This window comes from Brassica oleracea, chromosome C4 (genome assembly GCF_000695525.1).
Source record: "Brassica oleracea var. oleracea cultivar TO1000 chromosome C4, BOL, whole genome shotgun sequence".
NCBI classification, from domain to species: domain Eukaryota; kingdom Viridiplantae; phylum Streptophyta; class Magnoliopsida; order Brassicales; family Brassicaceae; genus Brassica; species Brassica oleracea.
In genome coordinates, this window is record NC_027751.1 from 53,515,802 (window position 1) to 53,540,409 (window position 24,608).

General features: G+C 39.2%; 7 protein-coding genes across 13 annotated transcripts; 4 read left to right on the plus strand and 3 right to left on the minus strand.

The window, feature by feature from the left end:
* Positions 1-1,652: 1,652 nt before the first annotated feature.
* Positions 1,653-2,654, plus strand: LOC106339912. Its single transcript, XM_013778782.1, has one exon. The coding sequence runs from the start codon at positions 1,665-1,667 to the stop codon at positions 2,592-2,594; it is 930 nt and encodes a 309-aa protein (XP_013634236.1). The 5' UTR covers positions 1,653-1,664; the 3' UTR covers positions 2,595-2,654.
* A 34-nt stretch (positions 2,655-2,688) lies between these two features.
* LOC106339911 lies at positions 2,689-3,978 on the minus strand. The gene is made up of 3 exons (XM_013778781.1): positions 3,487-3,978; positions 3,052-3,414; positions 2,689-2,983 (listed from the first exon to the last, which is right to left on the minus strand). Exons 1-3 carry the CDS (start codon positions 3,920-3,922, stop codon positions 2,793-2,795), a joined length of 990 nt encoding a protein of 329 aa, XP_013634235.1. The 5' UTR covers positions 3,923-3,978; the 3' UTR covers positions 2,689-2,792.
* Positions 3,979-4,252: 274 nt separating this feature from the next.
* On the plus strand, positions 4,253-5,495 carry LOC106342009 (probable cytochrome c oxidase subunit 5C-1). Of its 4 annotated transcripts, none has more exons than XM_013780780.1 (2): positions 4,253-4,419; positions 5,061-5,495. In XM_013780780.1, exons 1-2 carry the CDS (start codon positions 4,277-4,279, stop codon positions 5,266-5,268), a joined length of 351 nt encoding a protein of 116 aa, XP_013636234.1. In that variant the 5' UTR covers positions 4,253-4,276; the 3' UTR covers positions 5,269-5,495. The 4 variants fall into 4 exon arrangements, 3 of the variants coding, with proteins under 3 accessions (XP_013636234.1, XP_013636236.1, XP_013636235.1); XR_001269790.1 differs by having other exon boundaries at positions 4,257-4,419; positions 5,065-5,303; XM_013780782.1 differs by having other exon boundaries at positions 4,370-4,419; positions 5,026-5,495.
* On the minus strand, positions 5,444-9,658 carry LOC106342008 (probable glutamyl endopeptidase, chloroplastic). 2 transcript variants are annotated; one of them, XM_013780779.1, is made up of 11 exons: positions 9,309-9,657; positions 8,232-9,213; positions 8,016-8,144; positions 7,620-7,919; positions 7,055-7,513; positions 6,865-6,930; positions 6,608-6,668; positions 6,362-6,511; positions 6,130-6,267; positions 5,728-6,020; positions 5,444-5,630 (listed from the first exon to the last, which is right to left on the minus strand). In XM_013780779.1, coding segments are annotated over exons 1-11 (2,856 nt in total). In that variant the 5' UTR covers positions 9,586-9,657; the 3' UTR covers positions 5,444-5,629. The 2 variants fall into 2 exon arrangements, with proteins under 2 accessions (XP_013636233.1, XP_013636232.1); XM_013780778.1 differs by lacking the exon at positions 5,444-5,630 and having other exon boundaries at positions 5,724-6,020; positions 9,309-9,658.
* Positions 9,659-10,709: 1,051 nt separating this feature from the next.
* On the plus strand, positions 10,710-11,385 carry LOC106337449 (calvin cycle protein CP12-1, chloroplastic-like). Its single transcript, XM_013776554.1, has one exon. It carries the CDS (start codon positions 10,810-10,812, stop codon positions 11,185-11,187), a length of 378 nt encoding a protein of 125 aa, XP_013632008.1. The 5' UTR covers positions 10,710-10,809; the 3' UTR covers positions 11,188-11,385.
* Positions 11,386-12,536: 1,151 nt separating this feature from the next.
* Positions 12,537-21,251, plus strand: LOC106341852 (PH-interacting protein). 2 transcript variants are annotated; one of them, XM_013780578.1, is made up of 25 exons: positions 12,537-12,777; positions 13,090-13,441; positions 13,616-13,770; positions 14,249-14,485; positions 14,661-14,770; positions 14,857-14,934; positions 15,016-15,122; positions 15,273-15,367; positions 15,448-15,578; positions 15,696-15,799; positions 15,894-15,971; positions 16,061-16,139; positions 16,263-16,431; positions 16,619-16,689; positions 16,937-17,017; positions 17,098-17,168; positions 17,399-17,495; positions 17,604-17,663; positions 17,848-17,902; positions 17,995-18,386; positions 18,453-19,135; positions 19,222-19,864; positions 19,957-20,526; positions 20,623-20,681; positions 20,759-21,251. In XM_013780578.1, the coding sequence occupies exons 2-25, from the start codon at positions 13,104-13,106 to the stop codon at positions 20,964-20,966; spliced, it is 4,671 nt and encodes a 1,556-aa protein (XP_013636032.1). In that variant the 5' UTR covers positions 12,537-12,777; positions 13,090-13,103; the 3' UTR covers positions 20,967-21,251. The 2 variants fall into 2 exon arrangements, with proteins under 2 accessions (XP_013636032.1, XP_013636033.1); XM_013780579.1 differs by having other exon boundaries at positions 14,261-14,485.
* A 62-nt stretch (positions 21,252-21,313) lies between these two features.
* On the minus strand, positions 21,314-22,845 carry LOC106341853. 2 transcript variants are annotated; one of them, XM_013780580.1, is made up of 5 exons: positions 22,714-22,821; positions 22,406-22,639; positions 21,941-22,311; positions 21,730-21,858; positions 21,314-21,644 (listed from the first exon to the last, which is right to left on the minus strand). In XM_013780580.1, exons 1-5 carry the CDS (start codon positions 22,727-22,729, stop codon positions 21,540-21,542), a joined length of 855 nt encoding a protein of 284 aa, XP_013636034.1. In that variant the 5' UTR covers positions 22,730-22,821; the 3' UTR covers positions 21,314-21,539. The 2 variants fall into 2 exon arrangements, with proteins under 2 accessions (XP_013636034.1, XP_013636036.1); XM_013780582.1 differs by having other exon boundaries at positions 21,392-21,644; positions 22,723-22,845.
* Positions 22,846-24,608: the final 1,763 nt, after the last annotated feature.

Below are 24,608 nucleotides of genomic sequence, written 5' to 3' on the forward strand. Positions count from 1 at the left end.
GTTTAGGGTTTAGGGTTTAGGGTTTAGGGTTTAGAGTTTAGGGTTTAGAGTTTATGGTTTATGGTTTATGGTTTATGGTTTAGGGTTTAGAGTTTATGGTTTAGGGTTTCGAGTTTAGGGTTTAGGGTTTAGAGTTGAGAAATGAGGTTTTGGGGATAAGATTTCAAATTTTGAAAAATAAAAAAAATTAAAATTTTCAAAGGATAAACTTAGAAATGTGCTATTTTGGTCATTTTAGTTTTTGAGTGCTATTTTTGTGATATAAACTTAGAAATGTGCTATTTTGGAGATTTGTTCCATTAACTAATAGGTGCTAACATTATTTTGTTAACTTTTTCACATATATATTCGTGTCCTTAATTTGGTCTCAATACATACACAAGTAACTTAAAATGTAATATATATATATTTGTATCACATGGTATCATAGTTTTTAAATATGGCTATTTTGGTTAATGTCAAACTGCATATAACATCAAGATTATAGTTTTTCGTAGAGAAGCACTGTGGTTGAGGCACTATATCGAAAACAAAGACACACAAGCAGCATTTAACGCAAGACCCATGAAGATGAGAGTAAGCAAAACTAAGAGGAAAAGGTGTTGAGAGGAGTTTCAATATTCCCATATTGAACAATCCACCTAGCTTAATTTGATAGTCCACTAACCCAACAAGATAGAGAGAGAGTTAAAAGAAAATTAAGTTTGAAGGCGCTAAATTATTCCTAAAATATTTTGTCGGACTAATTCAAGCAGATAACTCTATGGGAATTGTTATATGGACCAAACACTCGTGGCGTTAATTCATGGCCTGCATAATACTTACAAAGCCCAACGTTTAACGTTCTTCTCTCGATACACCATCGTCGTGGGTTTTATTGGTACAATACTAATTGTGTTGGTCTCCCTACATTTGTATTTCTTTTCTAACTAAACAGATTCTTCATTGTTTATAAAACATGTGTTGCGTTCTTTCTTATTTATTTACATAGAGGCCTTAATGTTACTTTGCTTCTTCAGACTTGTCTGATCAGAGCTCGTTTTATTTTGTGACCAGACAAGATCATGACCATCCATTGGTTTTTACCAAACAATCATTGCTGTTCATATATACAATAACAATTTCTCCAACGGCTAGCTCAGTATCGTTATTTGTTTAATAATAAAATACATATAGAAGACGTGATACAAAATGCTCTCTCTATTATTGGAAGAGACCGAGAGAGAGCTTCATGGAGACGCAGTACGTCGTCGTTTCTTAGCTGTCTTTGCTGGCTTATTTTTCTCATCATCAGTCTTCTATTTGTTTAAATAATGGGAGCCACTTGAAGGTTAGGGTCTGCGATTTTTGACTACTCAGATCATTCATTCCATCAAACACTTCTCTTATCTTTATATCTGTTGTAAGCCAGCTGAGCCAACCCTGCAAATCAAAAAAAAAAAAAAAAAAAAAAAAAAAATCTCTTAGTATGCTAATGTATCAACGTATGTTTTATATCTTTATATGAAATGATTCGTTTTCATCAAACAACCTAACTTGAAATTACAGACATGGCACCCACTCCTTCATCTTTCCTTCAAACATAAACCTCTAACATCTTTATATGAATGTGTTGTCATTTGTTAACTTGTCAACCTCCTTTCAGACTTTCCGTTTAGATAAAAATGAGTATGGCCGGCGGTGGAAAGTGGCGGAGAGAGGCAGAGCAGTTGGTGGCTAAGCCTTTCAGGCTAGTAACAACAACTCTCCTCAGCCTCCTCCTTCCTCTCTCTTTCCTTCTCCTTAGCCGTCTCTCTTCGGCTTCCTTCCTCTTCTCCTTGCTCAAATCTCCTCCGCCAACGGATTCATATTTCTTCTTCTCTATCTTCCATTACACCAATCCTGCGATCTTGTACGCGGTCGTGTCGTTGATAAGCGTTTACACTCTAGTTCTTGGTCTAACCACCAAGATCACAGCTACAGATCCCAACCGTTTGATTCCTTTATATCCACATACCAGCATAGCATGGCTAACGCTTTTCCTTGTTCAAGTCTCCGTCGGTCTAGGCCTCCAAGTAACGAGTCCTGACGGTTTAATAAACGGAAGCGAACGTAACTTCTTGAGCAGGCTAGTGTTTTTCTTTGGTATTCACGAGGTAATGCTCCTGTGGTGTAGGGTGATCGTTAGACCGGTGGTGGACAGCACGTTGATCAGAGGAGACGCCGGTCGGAACAGGAGAGAAGAGACGGTGGTGGAGAGAGTGGCTTTGGCAGTCAGCTGTGGGACGTTGTGGTGGTGGAAGCTTCGGGATGAGGTAGAGGCTTTGGTTGGTGTGGCAGAGGCTAAAAGAGCATTGTTGTTGCTATTACCAATAGATGGTAACGTCAACGTTGGTTTGGGTGTGGGAACGGTTGATTTTGTGAACTGGTGGTTATACTATATGATTGTGACGATTGGTATGGTTAGGATCGTTAAAGGGTGTTTAGGTTTTGGAATGGTCTTGCTTTTCGAACAAGTTAGTAGAAGAGATCCACGTGAACTTTCTACTGTTGTTGCTCCTGTTTCTACAACTTCTTCTGTTCATTGTGAAGATGAAGGTGACACTAAAGTGTAAGTTGAATGCTTTTTTTTTTGGTCTTACACCTAATACAAAGGTTCAAGTTGTTATTTGTAATGTGATTATGTGAAAGATATTAAACATCTCCTAATAAATATTTTTATCTAATACTATAGATTATATGAAAAATTTGATAAAGACAGGCTTTACATCACATTTCAATAGGAATCATATTAGATGTAACACTAAAAAGGTTTAAAACACAGCTTCTACAAGTATGTGTCTCTTCTTAGAGCCAAACCCAACAATGTGGTTTAGATAAACTTTTCCTTCCTTCACAGTAGCTGACGAGACTATCCGGTGAACCATACCGGTGTTGAACCAACCTGTCACAGTAGCCGTCTGCCACCCGTCTGAGCTCTCGATCAACTTGGCAGAAGGGCTACCTGAAAACACAACAAATAGTTTTTTAAAAAGACTCTAATCCAAATGCAATCAGAACTTAAAGAGTTACCTGCAACAACAATCTTGGTGGGAGACAACAACTCAAGTCCATCACCAAACCTCAGAGTCCCACCATTAACTTCAATGACAGTGACCTTATTACCATCATCCCCATCACCAGTCAGGTCGATCTTGTATAAGAAACCGGAGAAAGTGTGGATGACGACAAGGAAACCGTCAGGGTGATAAACAATGCCGTTAAGAGCCACCAGGTTATTGTACCATCCAGGTGGAGTGAAGAGAGGGCTTTCAATGGTGGAGACAAGCTCTCCACTGACATCAACTTTCCAAATTTTACTTCCTTTTGCATCCGTTACATAAGCATTTCCATGTGCATCAATAGCTACATCGTCTGCAAACGATTTCTCTATACCTACATTCATCAAAACATTATTAGAAAACAAGACACGAAACGAAACGAAGCTCACAGAGAGAGAGAGCTTACTATGGCCGCTAAGCTCAGCGAGGAAGATACGACGCCACGTGGACAGCTCATAGGCAGCTAAAGCGCTGTAACGGTTTCCAAGCAAATCGGCGACAGCGACGAGGAGACGGTTCCTGTCTCGGTCGATAGCGATTCCGAGAGAAGCGTTTCCGGCGAGGTCAGCGTCTTTGACTACAGTGACTTCATCAAGAACGTCGCTGTTACCGTCTCTAGGAACAATCTCTCCGATTCCGCCTCCGTCCATGAAGGAGACGAGGAATCTCCGACCTGCGTCGTCCCATTTAGCGCACTCGCGGAAGAAGCCTGAGCTGTGGTAAGAGAAGACGTGCGTGTAAGGAGCGGCTCGCTCTAGGCAAATGAGGTAAGCTATGGGGACGGCGGAGATAACGAGGAAGAGAGCGACGGAGAAACGGGCGGAGCAAAAAGACGGCGACATTTTTGAAAAAGGAAGAAGAGAGACAGTTGGTGATTGGGTAAGAAGAGAGAACAAGACTTTTAAGTGAAGTGTGGAACATAAAAAGTTGGTAAGCGAACACGTTCGATTAAGACAAGTCCTAATGTGGGGCCGGCTAATTTGGTGGCCCGTTTAATGTAATAATGGGCCCGGAAAGTGTATCTAGAATTCAATACTGACAATGATTTGTACATATCCTCACTTTAATGCATTACTTTATAGGAACTGTTGTTGTTGTATTAAATTGCTGCAAATTCCCAGTTGGTTATAACATCAGATATGATCATATGACTAAAAAATTAGATGTTGTGATAAACTAAAACTTGTTGATAACAAATGATGGGCCGAACAAAATGTGAGCCCAATGAGCCAGTGGGAGAATTCACTAGAGTAGACTTTTTTAAGTCGTGTCCGTCGTACCTACCTGAAGAATCCTTTCATTTGTTCCCGTCGTCTTCTTCCTCCGCACTCAGAATTCGGTAAATCCCCCAAATCCATATTTCTTCACCTCTGTTTATTTATCAGCATTTCTGTTTTATTTGCAGTTTCTTCTTCTTCTAGATATTTTTTTTTTATAAAATGTCTAATTTAGATTATTCTAATCTATTTAGTGAACCCTGATTTCTTTGCGCGAGTTTTGGTTAGCTTTGATGGGTTTTTAATAATGCTTCTGATCAAATCATTTTCGTTTGAAGGAGATACTTTTATGGTTAAAGGATGTAAATGTGGATAATGTCATTAATCAGTGATTGTCTCAAGAAGGAAGATCCATAGACGAAACTGTTCGTTTTTGTATGATAATGTGTAGGTTTGTTTATACGTCCATCTGTTTTGATAAAGAAGAGAGTTAGTCTATGTCTTATATATGAATTTACGTTTCTAGCTTTCTCTTAGTGAACATTGTATGTATGGTCTCTAATCTATCATTTCATGTTTGATCGTTGGGTGGGGGTTATACTGTGTTTCTATATCTAGTTCTCAGTATCATTGTTTCGTTGAGAATAAACTGATCTGTGATTGTGTTTGATACATTTCTTGAGAATATATCTAGTTGGTTGTGAATTACATTTCTTGCATTGGTGTAGTGAAGATTGTAGAGTCTTTTTGGGGTTGTGAAAAAAAAGAAAAAAGAGATGGCAGGACACAGGGTTGCACATGCCACATTGAAAGGTCCAAGCGTTGTCAAGGAGCTAATCATCGGTTTGGCACTCGGTTTAGCTACTGGTGGTCTTTGGAAGATGCACCATTGGAACGAACAGAGGAAAACCAGAGCTTTCTATGACTTGCTTGAGAGAGGTGAGATCAATGTTATTGCCGCCGAAGAGTAATAAAAAAGCTGCACAGAGACTCATTCTGCAAGACCGATGGATGATTTTGAATACTTGCCTTTTCTGTTTCTTAATAACTCTGTGATGGTTTGTTATATCACAAACAGGCTCTAATGTGATGGTTGATTCAGACATAATGTCTCTTGTTTTGTATTCTTGTCTAAGAAACTGTAAAAGGTGAATATTGTGGAACCTTATTCATGGAAAGTGTTTCCAACTTTGTGATTTTTTTAGTTTCCAACACCTTTTTGTACGCATTATTATCGATACGAATGTTTTATGAAAAAAATATAGTTGGTGTTGCATTGTTTCTGCAAGTGCATTCGAAATTCGAATGATGTATCTGCCTATGGTTGCCGACTCTGAAAAAAGCATAACAATTCAACAAACTGAGTCAGCTAATCTTGAAATCTTGTGGTTTTGTTTTCTGATTGGGAATGGTGAGAGAGACATTCTTACCAGAGAAGTGATCTCCTAAACTTGGAGTGGTCTTCATGGTCACCAAACTCCGGATTACCACTACCTGTGGCAGTCGCTACTTTGTCTGCGGAATCTGATTCTTCTTTGGACTGGTCTGGACTTGTGTCTGCATCTGATGTGTTTGGAACACAGTATTTTTGAAGCCAGCGGTCAGTTTCCCAGAGAACGTGCATAATGCTTTCCCGTGCTGAGTACCCATGGCTCTCGTGAGGAAGAATCACAAGGCGGCAAAGAGCACCGTGGCCTTTTAGTGCGTTGAAGAATCTGTCAGACTGTTATACAAAGCATACGAAATGAAAAATAGTTAGAGAGAACCAACGCAAAGAAAATGGGTGTGGAATCTAATCCTTTCCGGTGATTTCTGTTGGAAGTTATTATTACCTGCATTGTTAGAGTTCCTGGGTTATTGTCTTCTTCACCATGGATGAGCAAGATTGGCTTCTTGATTTTATTAGCAGACATGAATGGGCTCATCTCGACATAGACGTTAGTAGCTTCCCACAGTGTTCGGTCCTCGTTCTGTAAAGTTTCAGCCATAGTTAAAGTTTAACCAAAGATAATATCTACCTGAAAGCAGAAAATAAAGCGAGAAAGAATATGGTTATGGTGGCACCTGGAAACCAAAGGGTGTGAGTGTTCTGTTATAAGCCCCAGATCGAGCTATTCCGCAGGAGAAAAGATGAGGAGCATGGGCAAGGAGATTTGCAGTCATAAACGCCCCATAGGAATGTCCCCCAACAGCAATTTTGCTTGGATGAGCCACCTTAAAAAATGGAAGACCAAGAAAATACTAAGTCTTAACACTCTGTGTGGTAAATACAATAGCAAGATGATGGAATTAGGATCAAGCAATGCTTACTCCACGCCTGACGACTTCATCTACGGCAGCCTCGGCACTTGCAACCAACTGCTCTACATACCTAAACAAGGAGACCACATTAGAACCTGTCAAAGTCGAGCACATCTCGGGTTAAGTGTTTTTTTTATATGCCAAGCATGTCACTGCCTTTCATTTAATTTATCTTCTTATATTTGCAGGACACATTGACCAAGAAAATGACGCTGGTTTCCATGTTTTAGCCACCAGCTTGTCAAAAGTAAATATTATACTAGTACCTATCATTAGCCTCTTCATCACCTTCACCGATTATAGGTATCGTAGGTCCAGATAATATAGCGAACCTGCACAATGCAGAAGAATCCATATGTTATAAGCTGACACTCGATCAACTAGCGCAACGAAATAGACTCCAGCAAAAAACAGTATCATGGCTAAACAAGCATAGAAATGGAAAATTTCTTATACCTTCTAGCAAGCCAAAGAAGAGCAGAAGTTGAACCAATGCCTGCAAATTCATTTGGAGAGCCACGGACTTGACTAGCAGCATCTTTGCTCTTGAATTCACCAGGGTAAGACCAAAAGAGACAAGGCAGAGGACCGTCTTTTGATGGATCATAGCCTGGTGGTAGGTATAGTGTTGCAGTAAGCTGAACCCCATCTTTTCGTTGGTACCTGATCATCTCTTTCTGTAACGAAGCCAACTGGGGATAAGGATGAGGAAAGTTTGTAATCTGTTGCACTTTCCTGTCAGGCCAAAGTTGGAGAGAAAATTGGGTGTTCTCAGTTTTTGACTCCTTTGACGTCAAAATTTTCAACTCCTCCATTTTCAAATCCCCCTCTTTCTGGTCAGACATCAAGGCCACAACAGTCTCGAAATACTTTTCCTTGTCGCTCTCCCATATCCGTTCTTTGTTGCCTGTGTTTCTAGATAAATTTTGTATAGAACATTCCCCGTTTGTTACAACATTATGGCGATAAAACCAAGAGAAAAATCAATAAGAAAGAGAAGCCTTTGTCAAGAAGGGCTTACATGTCAAACAAGTCAAGGAAGGGTACATTTCCTTGTGGCGTAGCCCCACTTCCATTCAGCAAGACATAAGTTCCCTCATCATTTTCCTTCTTTATCTTAGCTATTACGTACGTTCCAGCAGCGGTTCTCCTCAGCATGGTTGAGCCAGGATCTGAGTACACATCTTCCGATGATCTATCAAACAAGATGCGTGGAGTGACATCGTTAGATCCAGGAGAGATAACCCACGTCCTTGTCCGTCGTGTTTTATACCATGATTCGTAAACCAAAGCTAATGTATCATCACACCACGAAATGCCTCTGCAGGACATAGAAAGCATCCACGAAGTAAGTCCAATTGGCTAAAAGAAGATGGCATTGATAATCAACAACATTTGCAGCGTTTTTAGTAGTTACCCATAGCGAAGATCAAGCTTGTGCAAAACTTCTGGCTCTTCTCCCGCCAGTGGTTCCGCAGACTGCATATAAACTATATCACGCGGTGAAACTTCCACTTTGGCATCACCTCCATCTTGTGTTTCTGCCCTACATATATCTCAGAGAGTTGTGAATTAATTATTTCTATATCACATTTTGAAACATGTGAAATCACTTTGAATCTCGAATATTTACCAGTAGAGGGTTGACGGCTTGTCAGCTCGCCAATTTATAGAACGCATTCCCTTCCGTACACTATTGGCGACTATGGGAATATCTTCGGCTAGGGGCAAGTCACATAGCTGTCTTACAAATCTACCATCAGCGGTCCAGACTTCCACCTTATTTGGGAATCTACCACAAGGTACAATGAAGGAATATGGCCTGTGAAGTGATGAAATTAGCAAGTACTTATGGTCTGTCGAAGGGTCTAACGATGTGTATACTGCAGGTGGCCCAACTTCCTTCGCTGTACCGTCCAGAGAAGCCAATACTAGCTGCGATGTGGCGTAGTAGTCGAACAAATCAGCATCATATTCATCCTTAAGCAAATCCTGGAACGTTCTAACTTGGACAACACTCTGCTTCTCGTTTGACAGAGTCTTGGGACCAGATGGGACCAAAGGCTTCTTTGGTGGGTCTCCACGAGATGAAGGGATTGTGCTCACCAACAGAGTGGAATCATCAATCCAAACAAAACTCTCGAAAATCGCATTCAGATAAACATCTTGCGACTTAAAAAGTGGTCTAGCTTCCCCAGTCTCAACATCAGCAACCCATACAATAGGCTTACTACTATTCCCGTTCTCATCGACCCGGATGCTGAAAGCCAGATGCTTACCATCACTAGACCACGTAACAAAGTTGATCTTGCCACCGTCCGGAATGCCAGTGATCTCCTTCTCGGGACTCAATGTACCATCAGGCAATAGCTGGTGGATGCCTAAACCAGTGTAGAAAGACATCCTGCTTCTGGTATTGCAATATCCATCGATTCGAACACCAGCAAGCTTCTCCTCAGGTCTGGCTAAATCAGCCAAGGGAGGGAGAGCTCTTCGCTTGAGAAACAAGATCTTATCCCTGTGCGGCGAAAATGACAATGCTGGGACGGGTGGAGCATCGACAATATCTCTGATCTCAGGTGGAGGAAGGCGATAACCAGTGCCTAAAGCCAATTCTACATAACAATCAACCATAAGCGATTCGATTTCAATATCAGATATAATTCATGTTCATGAATCGGATTTGAATCGGCGGAAATGGAGCAATTACCATCATCGTCAGTTGCAGTAACGGAGAGTGAGGCTGAGCCATTAGAGCTGCTACCACCAGCGTCTTCTCCAGCTCCGGGAGATACGGATGCGAGGCAGCGAAGCCTAGAAGCAGCACGAGAAGACATCAGAGAAGTTCCGGAGAATCGTCGAACTCTTGCGCAACAACGGAGCGTGGAGAGCTTGGGAGGTAGAAGAAGGAGAGAAGAAGAGGGCGGAGATGAATGGCAGAGAGGCGAGAGGGATAAACGATGACAAGCTCTTTGAAACCGCATCATCTTCTCTCTCTCTCTCTCTCTCTCTTTTTTGTATTATTCTCACTTTTTTTAAAGTGCGATGGTTGTTGTTGATGATTCGACGGTTGTCAATATTATCGTATCCAATCAATAATCATTAACATGAAAATATCGGTAAAGGCAAGGGTAAAGATACAGCCATACCATATTAGAGAACGTCACTGCTTATGTGGGTCTCATCTGTGGCCCAACTATCCCTTCTTTTCTTGAGTATGGCCCAACAAGTATTCCAATCCGGGTTCAGTTTTTTTGATTTTTTTTGTTTATAAAATTTAGTTACCATATTAGATCCATATATAATTTGATTTGATTTAGTTTTTATATCATTGGTTTTCGATTTTATATCAAAAAACCATATACATATATCATATTTGATGATAAATTAGTTTATATGATTAGAAATCAGATTTATTAAAATATAAATATATATTTTTTATTTTAACTTTTAAATATAATATTTTCTGTTTTAATTAACTATTAAAAAGAAAAATAAGAAAATAGTAATATCATAATGTTATTATATAAATATATTTAGAACAAATACTTACCAATAAAAATAAAAATCATGTTTTATTTAATTTTATTAAAATGAGAAAAACAACATTTTGAATTAAAACAAAGTAACAAATTATAAAAATCAATGTTTTAATTATGAATATCATATTAATAAAATTAATTATGTATATGTTACTAATTTTATTAAAAAAATATATATAAGTATACTAATATATTTTAATTAATTTGGTTCTTCGACTTATTCGGTTGGATCAGTATATACCGAACCATATACATATACACTACTGCGGTCTATTTGGTTTATTTGGTACTACCAAATCCAAACCACTTTCTCTATTTCGGTTTGATTCGGTATTAATTTGTTCGGTTTTACCGGATTGAACACCCCTTTGACAGTTTTGCGAAAAGTAAAATATCATCTTTTTTTTCTTTTACTCTGTGCATTTTTTGTAAAATATCATAAGGTTGAATTTTTGCAGGGAAAATTAATATGGAAAATAAACTATTTTCACACTTGGTGAACTATTTTTATTCAAAATATCTAAATACACGCGGCGTAATATGGTTGGTTGTTAAGTGATAAGCGGATTGTGTTCACATAGCTCAATAATAACAAGAGGCAGTAGTATTTATCTTCTTCTCTTCTCCTTGCGTCAAAAAATTCTCTCCTCTATCCTAAGTCCTCCAGCGATGGCAACCATAGCTGCAACCGGTCTCAACGTCGCAATTCCAAGAGCGTTCGTTCGACCGGTGGCTCGACTATCTGCTCCGGTCCGTTTGAACTACCCGTGGAAATTCAGTTCGATGAACCGGATGGTTATGTCTGTTAAGGCGACATCTGAGGGAGGGATATCGGATAAGGTGGAGAAGAGTATTCAGGAGGCTAAGGAGACTTGCGCCGACGATCCGGTGAGCGGAGAATGCGTGGCAGCGTGGGACGAGGTGGAGGAGCTGAGTGCAGCGGCGAGTCACGCCAGGGACAAGAAGAAGGCTGGTGGATCAGATCCTTTGGAAGAATATTGCAGTGATAATCCTGAGACCGATGAGTGTCGTACTTATGATAACTGAAACATGTTTGAAAACTAGGTACTGTGTCAGATCTTGTTGTTGTTGTTGTTGTCACCTTTCTTGTTTGGTTTGGTTTGATGTTTGTAATATAATAATTAATATGATGAATAGTACAATACATATGAGGTGTTTCGTAGATCTCTACGAGTCTGTGGAGTTGAGTAAGGAATAATTATTTTTTTGAGTTGAAGTTGGTAATGTTCTGAGGCATTTGTATTTGTGTTTGCATGTCTTTTTACCCATATTTTGCGTGGTTATCGACACGCTTGGAGAGTGATGTATCAAACAAAATGATGTGGAACAGATACAAATATTATTGAACGTATAAAAGTTCGATACACCGTAGAAGAGAATTTAAAGAGTTATTTATGAATTGTAGTTGAAGAATATATGATAACAAAATAGCTACAAGAAAAATAAAGCAAAAAATATTTGTAGTTTGAACAGAAAAAGGGCCAATTGTAACACGGATCATGGTCAAGTACAAGTGGTCTAGTAACTTGTGAATGAAATCATGCTGGGCTCGTGAAGACTCGTGAGATAAGTCGATATGTAATACGAGTTGAGTACAAGTAGCCGTGGAAGCAATAAAGAATCATCCATATAGGAGATTGTGCAATGTACCGACATATTGCATTTGGAGGAAATGTTTTTTATTTAACGATTGATTTATATTGATGCCGAATGTTAATGGATAACACTTATCGGCTCCGCAAATATATTGGGCTTTGATAAACATGGGCCGATGTATTATTCGGCATATAGAACATGTTGAAGGCCATCCCACGGTCCTTAACCTCTAAGAAACATTAACACAAGGATTAAATGAAGCAAATCGTGATCTAACAAAAACTGAATTTTGAAAAACCGAAATGTAAAAAAAAATCTATAACAATTTTTTCTTTGTTAAAATATATGATCTTTAAACCAAATGAATTATGAATTATATTTTAAACTCAAAAGAGGCATGAGTACTTGTGTTCATGGTTTTGTGTTGTATCTGAAAGTTTGAATTGGTTTCATTTATATATTTTTGGCGGTAAGAAAAGTAGAGATTAACGGGAATTGCATCGGTACCGTCTCAGTATCAGTTCAGTAAAAAAATGTTATGGGTAAGTAAGTAATAAACGAATTTTAAGAAAAGATAAGCAGACATATATGTTTTGGCCCAGACGTCCGTCATTAACTCCGAAAAGTCATGCATACCCTTGAAGTTTCATACAGTTAAGGAAGATGCCACAGCAAGTAAGGGGTGTATCTGTCTTCTAACACATGCGTAGCCGAGTTTCTTTTCTTTTTCCTCTTTATTAAAAAAAAGTCATAAAAATTGTATTTTCCCAAATTTGCATCACCCAGTAAAAAAAAAGAAGGGGTCACTGCCTTTCTTCCTTGGTTCGCTTAGACCTGGCGATGCCGTACCAGGAGGAGACGCAGACGATTCGTAGAATGTAACGTTGTTGCTTCTGGTCTCCCTCGTTTTCGGTACAATCGGAATCATCTCTCAGGCTTTTCGTGATTCAAATCGAGATTCATATCTCTAGCAACTCGTGGGAGGGTAGCTCGACATAACTAAACCCTAGCTTGTACGAGGTTAGTTATTATTCTTTTTTAGCTGCCAAATGCGAGTTTGTGCTTTCGATCTTAGGGATTTTGATTCGCGAATCGAGATTAGTGATAGAGAATACATCAAAGGGGAGCGAGTAAATTATCTTCGATCCAACTTTCTCTCCTCGCTGGGTTAGGGAAATCTCTCTTGTTCAGGGTTAATTTCTCAGTATATTATTATTGATAGATGATCATCATCTTAGTTAGTTAGTTATATATATATATATATATATTTACTGTTGTGCATGCTCCATTTATCTTTTATTTGACGAAGTTGTGTGTCCTCCTCCTCCACAGGACCACGAGTTAACATGGATTGGATTCACAAATCTACTCCTTGTTTGGACACTTCCAGTTCAGTTCCAGCAAATGTTCCTCCTCTTCAGCGACAGGATAGACTTGCTTGCCATTCTTCGCCAGCCGATGTAGATATGGACCTTAGGGAAGTCTATTTCCTTATACTGCATTTTCTTTCCAACGGCCCCTGCGATCGAACCTTTGGGCATCTGAGAGATGAAATTTTGGAAAAGGGGCTTTTGCCCCGTAGATATCACTCCTGGTGGTCAAGAACTGGCACTTGCACTGCCTGTGCTGACGTTGATGATGATGGCATCTCGCTCCCTTTGAGTTATGATAACTTAGTAGAGAGGTTAGTTAGTTTTCTTCTTCTTCTTTTACTCATTATCTGCCTTGCCCATACCTTTTTGAAATGTTCTGCTATTTGTCATCATGTAACATGTGTGTGGTCCATCAGAATTTTGCATGGCCAACTATTTTGTCCTTCCATCACTTCTGTCTGTCATCATGTTTGTTTTCCGGGCAGGTATCCTCATATTGAAAAGGATCACTTGGTGAACCTTCTCAAACAACTGATTTTAAACCCACCTTTTCCTTCACACCTTAGAGTTGAAGGAAGTACTCTCAATGCTGCTGATGTTCCTACGCTATTGGGATCTGGCTCCTTTTCACTTGTCGATCGTAAGTAGTAACTCCTATCCTTCTACCCTTTTTTCTCTGGATTTGATATGCTTATCCATTAAATTAAGAATAAACAATCAAAAGCATGGGTCTTTGTCGACATGATGTATGGAAAACAGGATTTTTTTTTTCTTTCTATTCAGTTGATTTTATTCCGGTCTCACGTTGTTTGTAGAATGGATCGTTGCCATTAAGGGCAACATGTCCCTCGTGTCTTTGTTTCGGGGACTTGGAAAGAATTTCATAAATGCATAAAACTTAGTAGTGGCTCTTGGGCTGTGCATATTAGAACTTTTTTCTTCTGGTTTTGACAGTCTTTCCCAGGTAACATGACTTATATTTGGATTTTTACTGAAGTAGCTCATGCAGGAGAGATTAAATCTCTCGTCAGGGATGTTTTAACTTGGAAAGTTTCTTTAACCTCTCCAGTTCTTACACAGGCCATTGATTTTTTAATCGTTATTTTTTGTTTGTGAAGATAAAATTATAGAGTCTCAGAAAGCTAGCCATGTTGCATCATACTTACGCTGGCCGCATATGCATGCCGATCAAGTGCGTGGCCTAAGTCTTAGAGAAATTGGAGGAGGTTTCAGAAAACACCACCGTGCTCCGTCCATTATTTCAGCATGTCATGCCATTGCAAAACCATCTACAATGGTTCAAAAGATGCAAAATATAAAGAAGCTCAGAGGACATCGTAATGCTGTTTACTGCGGTATGGTTTCATATGTTGTTTTGTTACTTGTGCAACCTTGAAATTTATACCAATCTTGTTATAGTATCTGGAAGTCACAATTCAGTATGTCCATCGTAGGAGCACCATTTATTTTTATAGAATGTTTTTGTTGGGTAGAACGATAACACTATGGCTTTTTTTCCTTATCGCACAGCTATATTTGATCGTTCTGGAAGATATGTTATCACTGGTTCCGATGACCGGCTTGTCAAAATTTGGTCAATGGAAACTGCGCTTTGCTTGGCTAGCTGCCGCGGCCACGAAGTGAGCTATTGTTTTCCATTGTTTTAAGACAAGAATTATTGACCAGTCTATAAAAATTAATTATCGCCTATGCATATTTCCTGTAGGGTGACATTACAGACTTGGCCGTTAGTTCAAACAATGCTTTGGTTGCATCAGCGTCAAACGATTTTGTGATTCGAGTTGTAAGAATACAATTTTCCAGTCTATAATGTCTACACAGTTTTTATTCATTTGTCAGTTAGATATTATTGCTTTTTTGACAGTGGAGGTTGCCTGATGGAATGCCAATTTCTGTATTGCGGGGACATACTGGAGCTGTTACTGCGATTGCATTCAGTCCCAGACAGGCGTCGGTTTACCAACTTTTATCGTGAGTTCTGTTTAATATGTTTATATTTTAACTAGTTCCTTTCGAACTTTTTTTATCTGTTCAAGACCACCCCCTGGATGTTTAGTTTGAATGTTTCATACTGCTTCGTACATTGGTAATCAGTTATTTGTGCTTTTCTTATCTCTGTAGGTCATCAGATGATGGAACCTGTCGGATCTGGGATGCTAGGTACTCTCAGTGCCTTCCTCGAATCTATGTTCCAAATCCGTTGGATGCTGGCACTGGTAAGGAGGTCGTACACTATTATGTTTTGTTCAATGTTATAAAATGTTCGGTTATAGACTTCATTGGAAGTTTCTCTTAGGAAAAAGCAATTTTCCATCTTCTAACGCGGCATCTACAAGCAATGCATCAAAGAGTCATCAAATACTATGTTGTGCGTACAATGCTAATGGAACCATTTTCGTCACGGGTAGCTCTGACAGCAATGCGAGGGTCTGTGTTAAATTTCTAATTTCAGTTATCCTCCTTCGTGATGTGGAACTGTGGAGGTGATATTTGGTTTTAGTTTGCTTGTTAGTCCTGATTGTCAGTATTTCCATAATCTTGCAGGTTTGGAGTGCCTCAAAATCTAACTTGGATGATGCTGAACAGCCGACTCATGAGCTAGATGTTCTACGTGGCCATGAGAATGATGTCAATTATGTCCAGTTTAGGTATTTTCCAGTGAACATGGTGCCTTTCTTACATTATGCATTTCGTTGGTTCGAAAACAAGAAAAAAATTATAAAATGGTGTGTTTTTCTGTAGTGGCTGTGCTGTGGCTCCAAGATCTTCTACATCTGAGACTCTGAGGGAAGATAGTTACCCAAAGTTTAAGAATTCCTGGTTTGTATCTCATTGTGCTAGTCATTGCACTACCGTCCTTCTATTTTTACTTTGGATCTGGTTAAGGTTTAATACGTTTCATTAACTAGGTTTTGTCATGACAACATAGTAACCTGCTCTCGTGATGGTAGTGCAATTATTTGGACACCAAGATCACGTAAATTCCATGTAAGTTTCTTCAATCTATGGCGGAATGCAATGGTGCTTTACAAGTTCATGCCAGCATATTTGTTTCCATATCAGTTTCCTCCATCGTCAGTTTCCACAACCTCCTCTATGTTACATTTTCAGGGGAAGTCTGGACGCTGGACGAAAGGATATCATTTGAAGGTTCCACCTCCTCCACTTCCTCCACAACCTCCTCGAGGAGGGCCACGCCAGAGGCTTCTTCCAACACCACGGGGTGTCAATATGATTATATGGAGCCTGGATAATCGTTTCGTACTTGCCGCTATCATGGGTAAGTATCATTGAGGAAATATTATAATGCATGGATTTTCAGTTTTATTTCTCCCGGTCTCACTTTGTTTCAGTCGTGATTAGTTGAATACAAAGCACCTAAAAGCGGTGTTTTCGGGCCACCTGTTTGTGTTACGTAAAACTTGCTACGGTTTTCTGTTTCCATTAACGTGTTGGTGTTTATTCAGATTGCAGGATTTGTGTTTGGAATGCTGCTGATGGTAGCTTAGTGCATTGTTTAACAGGTCACAGTGAATCGGTAATAGTCACATAAATTTCTAATTCTTATCCTGATATCTTAGTTGGGGCCAGATGTATGTTAGTTTTTATTTTTAAAAAATTGTATGCTTCACTGTAGTTTATTGTAGTTCTCATTTGATGTTGAACTTCTCCGAATGTCCATTCTTTCGATTGCGTTTATCTTCAAGTTTTCAGTTTAGCCCCCAACTTGCTTTGGGAATTACTGATATTGTATATGATCTGTGTCACTTATGTCCTTTTGGTAGTCCTATGTCTTGGATGTCCACCCTTTCAATCCACGGATTGCTATGAGCGCCGGCTATGATGGGAAAACAATCATCTGGGATGTGAGTTTCGTTTTTTTTTTGCAAAGAATAGTCCTTGATCTTACTAGTAGCATCACTTACCTCCGATATTTTTTTTCTAGATATGGGAGGGTATACCAATCAAAGTATACGATATCGGGCGATTTAAGTTGGTTGATGGAAAGTTTTCACAGTAAGTGACTGATGGAACATGCAGAATAAGATCTTCAATATTATCTGTTACCACATGCATTCGACTCTCGAGTCTGAAACTAGAGGAAATAGTCATGTTATGCATTTCCAGTGTGATATACAATATTCATATTTCTTTTAGCAAGACATCTGTTTGTAACAAATTTATTTAGTCGAGTGAAGTGTATCGAATCAATTACTTATGATGTTTTTGTCCTTGGCACTGTGTAGAGATGGGACATCTATTGTGCTTTCTGATGAAGTTGGCCAGATATATTTTCTAAACACGGGACAAGGAGAGTCTCAAAAAGCTGCTAAATACGACCAGGTTGGTGTATTTTGCATCCCAAATGCATAATCATTTTGTTATATATGGCAGTAGTTTCTAGTGATCCTCTATTGCTCTGATCCGTTGTCTTGTCTTGTTTTGTGTAAGTTCTTCCTTGGTGATTACCGTCCTCTTATTCGAGATACCAATGGACATGTTCTTGATCAGGTTGGTTTCAAATACTTGTATCTCCTGTTTTGCTTCTAGTTATTGTTGCGTTCTTTTTAAGAGGGCTCACCGAACCCTGCACACTTTTATGCATTTATCGAATTAAAAAGGCGGAGATGTATGATTGATATCCTTGCAGTTTCATTGTGTGACTAAATTTAAAGCTATAATTTCCATGGTGCAGGAGACTCAGCTTCTTCCCCATCGGAGGAACCTTCAAGATCTTCTTTGTGATTCAAGTTTGTATCCAAAATCTTTATATTTATGTCTTTTATGCAAGATATTGGTTATTCATGGCATATATTCTTGGTTTTTGTGTTAAAATTTTCAGGTATGATTCCGTATCCAGAACCTGACCAGACAATGTTTCAGCAACGCAGACTGGGTGCATTAGGAGTCGAATGGCGTCCTTCCTCGATTAAGTTTTCTGTTGGCCCTGACTTTAGTCTAGGTCAAGATTATATTATGCCTCCTTTGGCAGATCTGGATAGATTGATCGAGCCACTGCCTGAGTTTATAGATGCTATGTACTGGGAACCAGAACATGAAGTTCTGAGTGATGACAATGATTCGGAGTACAATGCTGAAGTTTCCTCTGATGGAGCTAAGGCAAGCCCATGTTCCAACTCTTCAAATGAACTTGAGTGCAGTTCCGAGGACAGTGACATGGAAAATATTTACGAAAATAATTATAATCGGAAAAGACGAAGACAACATCCTAGAGTATGTTTTGTTCATCTCATGCGATTTTGTTATTTGTTATCTATTGACTAACTCCCGTTTTCTCAGGCTGATGTGGCTACTTCTTCTGGAAGGCGTGATAAGAGGATTTTGGATGAGGTTGATAGCTCCGAATTTGGAAAAAAGAGAATCAAAAACCGAAGAATTGGCGTGAAGGCTTCAAAAAGAAGATATTCTGATGTCAAGGAATCACGACCGCAAAGAGCAGCCGCGCAAAATGCTCGGTCCTTGCTTTCAAAAATTTCTGGAAGCTCTTCGGATGAAGCTGATGATTCATCCAGTAGTGACTCTGATAGAAGCGCATCACCTTTGCAACAGTTGGAAAAGCCATCTCAGAAGCTGGAATCTCTTTCAAATGACAAACAAAAGAAAAGATTGATTGTAAAGATTTCGGTTAAGAAGCCAACAGAGTCTGTGGAAAGCAAGAGAGGTGTAATGAGTCAAGCTGATTTGGAGCATGTTTCTTCGAAATCTTTGGAGGATAATCACAAAGTAATTGGTATATACTCTAGAGAAGCTGGGTCAAGTTCTGTAGATGCAAAAGGTGCGTCATGGTGTCAGGATATGCCCCATTCTATGAGTACGCCACAGAGAGAAAAGGCCAATAATCATTTGATTAAATCTTCAGATCAGGACCAGAATATGTGCAAGTGGAGGGAAGAGATTCCTCTTTGTGAATCCACCAAATTAACCGAGTCTGAGAACATTGTAGAAGCTCAAACATCTAATGGGTACGGGAAATCTGGTTATGATTACTAAGAAAATCTATGCTCATATAAAATTTCCACTATCTAATTCCTTGTATTCTCTCTTGCAGGGATGATGATGATTTGTCAATTGTTGAACCATTCTCTGTTCAGCGAAGACATTGTGATGTAGATACTTCCACGGAAGCCGAGGAGATTATTCCAAAGAAAGTTCGACGACTGAGATTAAAGCTTCGGCACCCCAGCAGTCCTCTAAAAATAGAGCCTGATGAGGTAGCAGATGATTTTGGAGATGGTGGAGAAGGTCTTGCATCCATAGCTCCCTCTTCCACGAATCCTGTTATGGATTCTGAACCTGTGAGAGATAATGTTAGAAACTCTCCTGCTCACAACGCTGAGTTTGGAGAAGCTACAGCCGATGTGATACGTAGGAAGAGATCTATGAGACTGAAGGCCACTTCAAGTCAGTCTAGTGCAAGAAACAGTGTATTACGTTTGAGGTCAGGCTCTGGATCTGTAGATAAAGTAAAGAAACAAGAAGTTCCTTCCACAAGCGCGTATGATGGTGCATCACTTCAAGAATGGCCTTCTACTTCAAGGTCCCGGTCTGCAAGTACCAGCAAACAAAGTCTTAATACTGGGATAAGGTTGAATAATGTATCTAGGAAAGTCTCATGGTTGATGTTGTCAGAACACGAGGAAAGCTGCCGCTATATACCCCAGCTAGGGGATGAAGTTGTTTACTTCAAGCAGGTATGTCCTTTTCTTTTGGCTGGTAGTTTCATGTATTAATTACTTAGATCAAGAGAATTAAATGACAGCTTTCTCTGGTTGTCGTTTCTCAGGGACATAAAGAGTTCCTTGAAAGTAGAGAATTAAATGACAGCGACCGATCAAGGTACCTTCCACGAAACCTAGGAGCGGTAGAGTTTTGTAAAGTCGAGAAACTCAACTACGATACATATCCTGGTTCTGGCGAGAGCTGCTGCAAAATGACTCTCAGGGTTCTGGATTCTTCTTCATCGCATGCCTCTCGGAAAGAGTTCCAACTAACACTGCCTGACCTCATTAATTTTCCGGATTTTATTGTGGAGAAGACTCGATACGATGCTGCAATGAAAACAAACTGGGAAGTCGGGGATGAATGCCGTGTGTGGTGGAGAAACGAGTCCAGTGAAGGCGGTGCTTGGTGGGATGGAAGGATCGAGTCTTCACAGGTTAAGTCCCCTAACTTCCCAGACAGTCCATGGGAGAGATACAAAGTTGTCTATGAAACTGGGGACACGAATCTCCACAGCCCCTGGGAGTTTGACAATCCCCAGTTTCCTTGGGAAAACTCTACCATGGACGAAGAGCCAAGAGAGAAACTACTTTCTTTATTTGCTGGACTAGTGAAGTCAATCAGCAAGCATCAGGTTTTTTTTTTGTCTTCTCTCCCGGCCATTTCTCTATCTTTTTTATCTTTGCTTGACCGTTACTTTTTTTTCTGTTACTATAATATTATTCTTCAGGATAGTTATGGAATCCAAAAGCTAAACGAAGCTGCTCAAAAGATGGATTTCTGCAATAGGTACGCTTTGCTCTCTGCTGCAATCTGACTCTCTTTAAATATGATTCCCTTATATGTAACTCAGCTCCTTTTTGCAGGTTCCCAGTTCCTTTATACCCAGAGCTGATTCACCAGAGAGTAGAGAATCGGTACTACAGAAGTATGGGGTCGTTTAAGCACGACGTGGATGCAATGCTGTCAAACGCTGAATCTTATTTTGGTACAAACTCACATATGCGTTCTAAGATAAAGCGGCTCCGAGATAAAATCACAAAAACGTTGAGAAAGGTTTCACATAGTTGTTGATGATGATATAGTATGTTTGTTTTCTAAACTGCTCCTTTTAGGCTGTGGCCATTTTTTTCTATAAGAATTATATATAGCGAAGAAAACGTAAGAGTTGTCACTTTAGGGAACAAAAGAAACGTTGGTTTTCTTTGGGTGGCACAAGGTTTATGCTATAGATCGGGCCACTTTAGTTCCACGAGACTAACATGTATGTAATAGAAATGCACTCTTTTGTCACAGGAGTGACATAACAAGTCTGGTTTTATTTTGTGCCCATTAAAAGAAGCGACATTGTTTTTTTCTTTTGTTAACTAGTGATGTAAGCAGTTCCGTTTAAAAAGTAGTGAGTTTTGTAACTCAGTCAGTAGAGATGGCCAAAAATATGTTTAGTAACAGTTTCTTGGTTTCCTTCCCCTACAGTTTCCTAAAGAGATAAAAAAGTTAAGGCTCCTCTCTCACACTCCCATAATTTTCGCCAAGAACACAATCATCATCAATCCCCCTTTGAGAGTTTCATTTTAATTAATCGACAAAAGTAAACTTAACACAGACCCCATGGGGCATGCACACACTCTAGCTTGTTTGCCTCGTTCAAAGAGACTGCTTCTTGTTTCTCTCGTAAAAGAGATCTACTTGTGGATTTCTCTTCCTGCTCTCGCAATCCTCTTCTTGAGCCATTTTCTCAGCCAGATTCTTCTGCTTGAAAACAAACCAAAATGGGATCAAATTTTATTGATACAGAAGAGTTGGTCAGAGGAGCAAAGAGGCAAGGATGCTTTACCTTGCGATGATGATCTTCACTTTGGTTATGGAGGAGCATGTTATATTCGTCGTAGCCGGGATAATTGCAAACATGGCAAAAATGCATAGGCTTACCGTACCAGGAGTCTCTAGGCACTATATCAGACAACTGCACACACACACACACAGAGAGGTTACATGACAATGATACAAAAGTGTGTAATGATATGATACAAAAGCTGAAGACTTACCTCCTTTATGTGTTCTTCACTCTTGAGATGAGTGATGAATTCGGCACATATTTCGAAAGTGTCATCGCATATGTCGCAAATGCAGAGAGGTTCATCTTCATCCACGGTCATCATCTCACATGTGATGTTGTCATTCAATAAAGTTTCCCAGACAAACTCTCCCACAAAAACTTTCTGAGCTACTGGCTGCTGGTCAAGGGTAACTGGCCGGCTATCTTTTGGATATACACAAAAAGCAGTGAATCGAGTAGGCCGAAAAAGATAAGGATCAACCATCGTATAATTGCAGGATATCAGCATGACAGTATAAGCCGGAGATGATGGGTTAAGCTGAGACCATTCGCCCAGTAACTTTCTGAAGTCGTTCCCACCTAGAAATAAAAGAAATTACAACACATCTTGTTATAATAGACTAGTAAACAAATCGATATAATAATTATTCCAGAGAGGAGAGGATTTTAATACCGCAGGGAGCGTGGACAAGAACGATTCCAGAGTAAGCTATCTCTTCCAAGAGGTCACTAGAGATGTATTCTAGGTTGCCCATGGCATAGATGACGACTTTAGAACGATGACCCATCTGCTTGTGCACCGCTGATTCTATGCACCCACGCACACGACGAGGGTCAAAACCATCGGGAACCGGACACGTGTTCAGGTCCCACCACACTCCCGTCCGCCTTTGTAACGCCGCATCACCTACCACATTAATCAATCACCATTAATATCCGCTTTAATCTACAAAAAAGTAATCGAAATCCAAAACTACCCACCTCCTCCACCTGCCATATCCAATCGATATCTCAGCCGCAACGAATTTGGGATCGGTTTAGGGTTTCCTGCAACTTTTTCCCGACAGAGAGAGAGAGAGAGAGATCTATTTATTTAGACGACGACGACCTTTCAGAATGCACTATTTATATAAGTTACTAGTTTTTTATAAAAGGAATTATTAGTTTTCCTTGTATTTTTACAAAAACTTGATTGGACTAAAAACCAAAAATATCTATTTTTATTTTTTTTATCACAAAAATAAATTACCTATTTTATTTTGAAAATTTTAATATTTATGAGAATAATTTAATCAAGAGAGAATTGTCTACTGAATAAGCTATTCGTCGTATTAGCGAGGCCATAGAGCAGACGAGTACCTTGACAACCTTCAAGCCGCCAAAATTCTATATCTTTGTTGGGAGTCCGGACCACTACATAATCAAGCCAGTCCATCATACATATTTTACCGACACAGCTGAAATTGTTTACCATAAGGTTTATGATTCAGATGCAGAGATTCCCTTCCGTTCATGAATAAAATATCGTGAACTTCAGGTTGCAGATGTCTCCATAAGTGACTGTCTGCTGAGCCTTTATACAAAAATGGATCAGAGACACTATGAAGAACATATTACTTTAATGTCGGGTGATAAAGGATATTACGGCCACATTGAGAATCTGAGAAGGAAGGAGATGCAGATTGTGTTCATTACGCATGATGTCCTGATATAGATGTTTGTGCTGACCTTACATGTTGCGATTCTACAAATTGCAGTCAGTCAGTCAGTACATCAGCGGTTTTTAAGCAAAAAACAAATTAACTATGCCCTTCACCAACAAAAACAAAATGGTTAGAAAAGGGAAAAATAGGCGGAACCGTCAACTATTACAAGCGGAAGCAGTTGCAGATATTTTGGTTGAATTGTCTCTGATGAGTCTTGGTTTTAGTGCGATTGGAGTAAAGACAAAAGAGGGAGTTGTGCTTGCTGTTGAGAAGCGATTCAACTCACCTTTACTGGTTTGCTTCTTACCTTTGATCTCTTTGTTTCTTAAACTTCTAGTTTGATCAATTCTCTTTGATTTAGCGAATTGCATCTCTGGTGTTGCATTAGATAAGATGAAGTTTAAGCATTCTATGTTTTACTGTATCTCAGTCTATGTTAAAACTACTTACACTGAATCGTATTGGGAACAAGATCAGTTTATGTAAAACAAGTTTATCACCTCGTGTTGACTGGTTTGGCTGTTTACATTGAATCTTTGTTTCTCCTCAAAGTTAATACTACTAGGGGCATTGCCCCTGCGCAAGCGCGGAGTTGTAGACATATTTCTTGTTTCATCTCAATATTTGTTAGGGTTATTGTAGCTGTGAATTTTGCGTTTTGGGTTGATCATTTTTTTTAAGTTTTTTATGGTTATAGGGTTAGAGTTGTGATGATGTACTGTGTATGCACTGTTCTCCACTCATGAAGGACTAAACTGTGTTAGTAATGTGATTAATATAGTTCGTGTTGTTGCTTGCTGTATCACTGAGACTTATTGTTTGTTTGTCTTTTTAATTTGTTACTTGTACTGTTGAGATTACATAAATTATATTAAGGTTGTTGAAAGTACCTTTTGTTTCTGGATATTTTTTCTCCAGTTTAGTTGTGTAAGTTGTGTGTATTAAGTAATAAATTTTTGTATTCTTATTATGTTGGTAATATGTTTTTTTACTTTTAAATTTGTTGGTTTTACCGGACCTTTAAAACAAATATATGAAGGCTTGTAAAAATAACTATAAAATGAGTGACAATTAGTATTTGAGTCTTAATGGGTTTTAAACGAATATATGTATTTTTCATAAGAAGACAATAGCGTTGGCATGTTGACATTGAGCATATAAATTATTTTT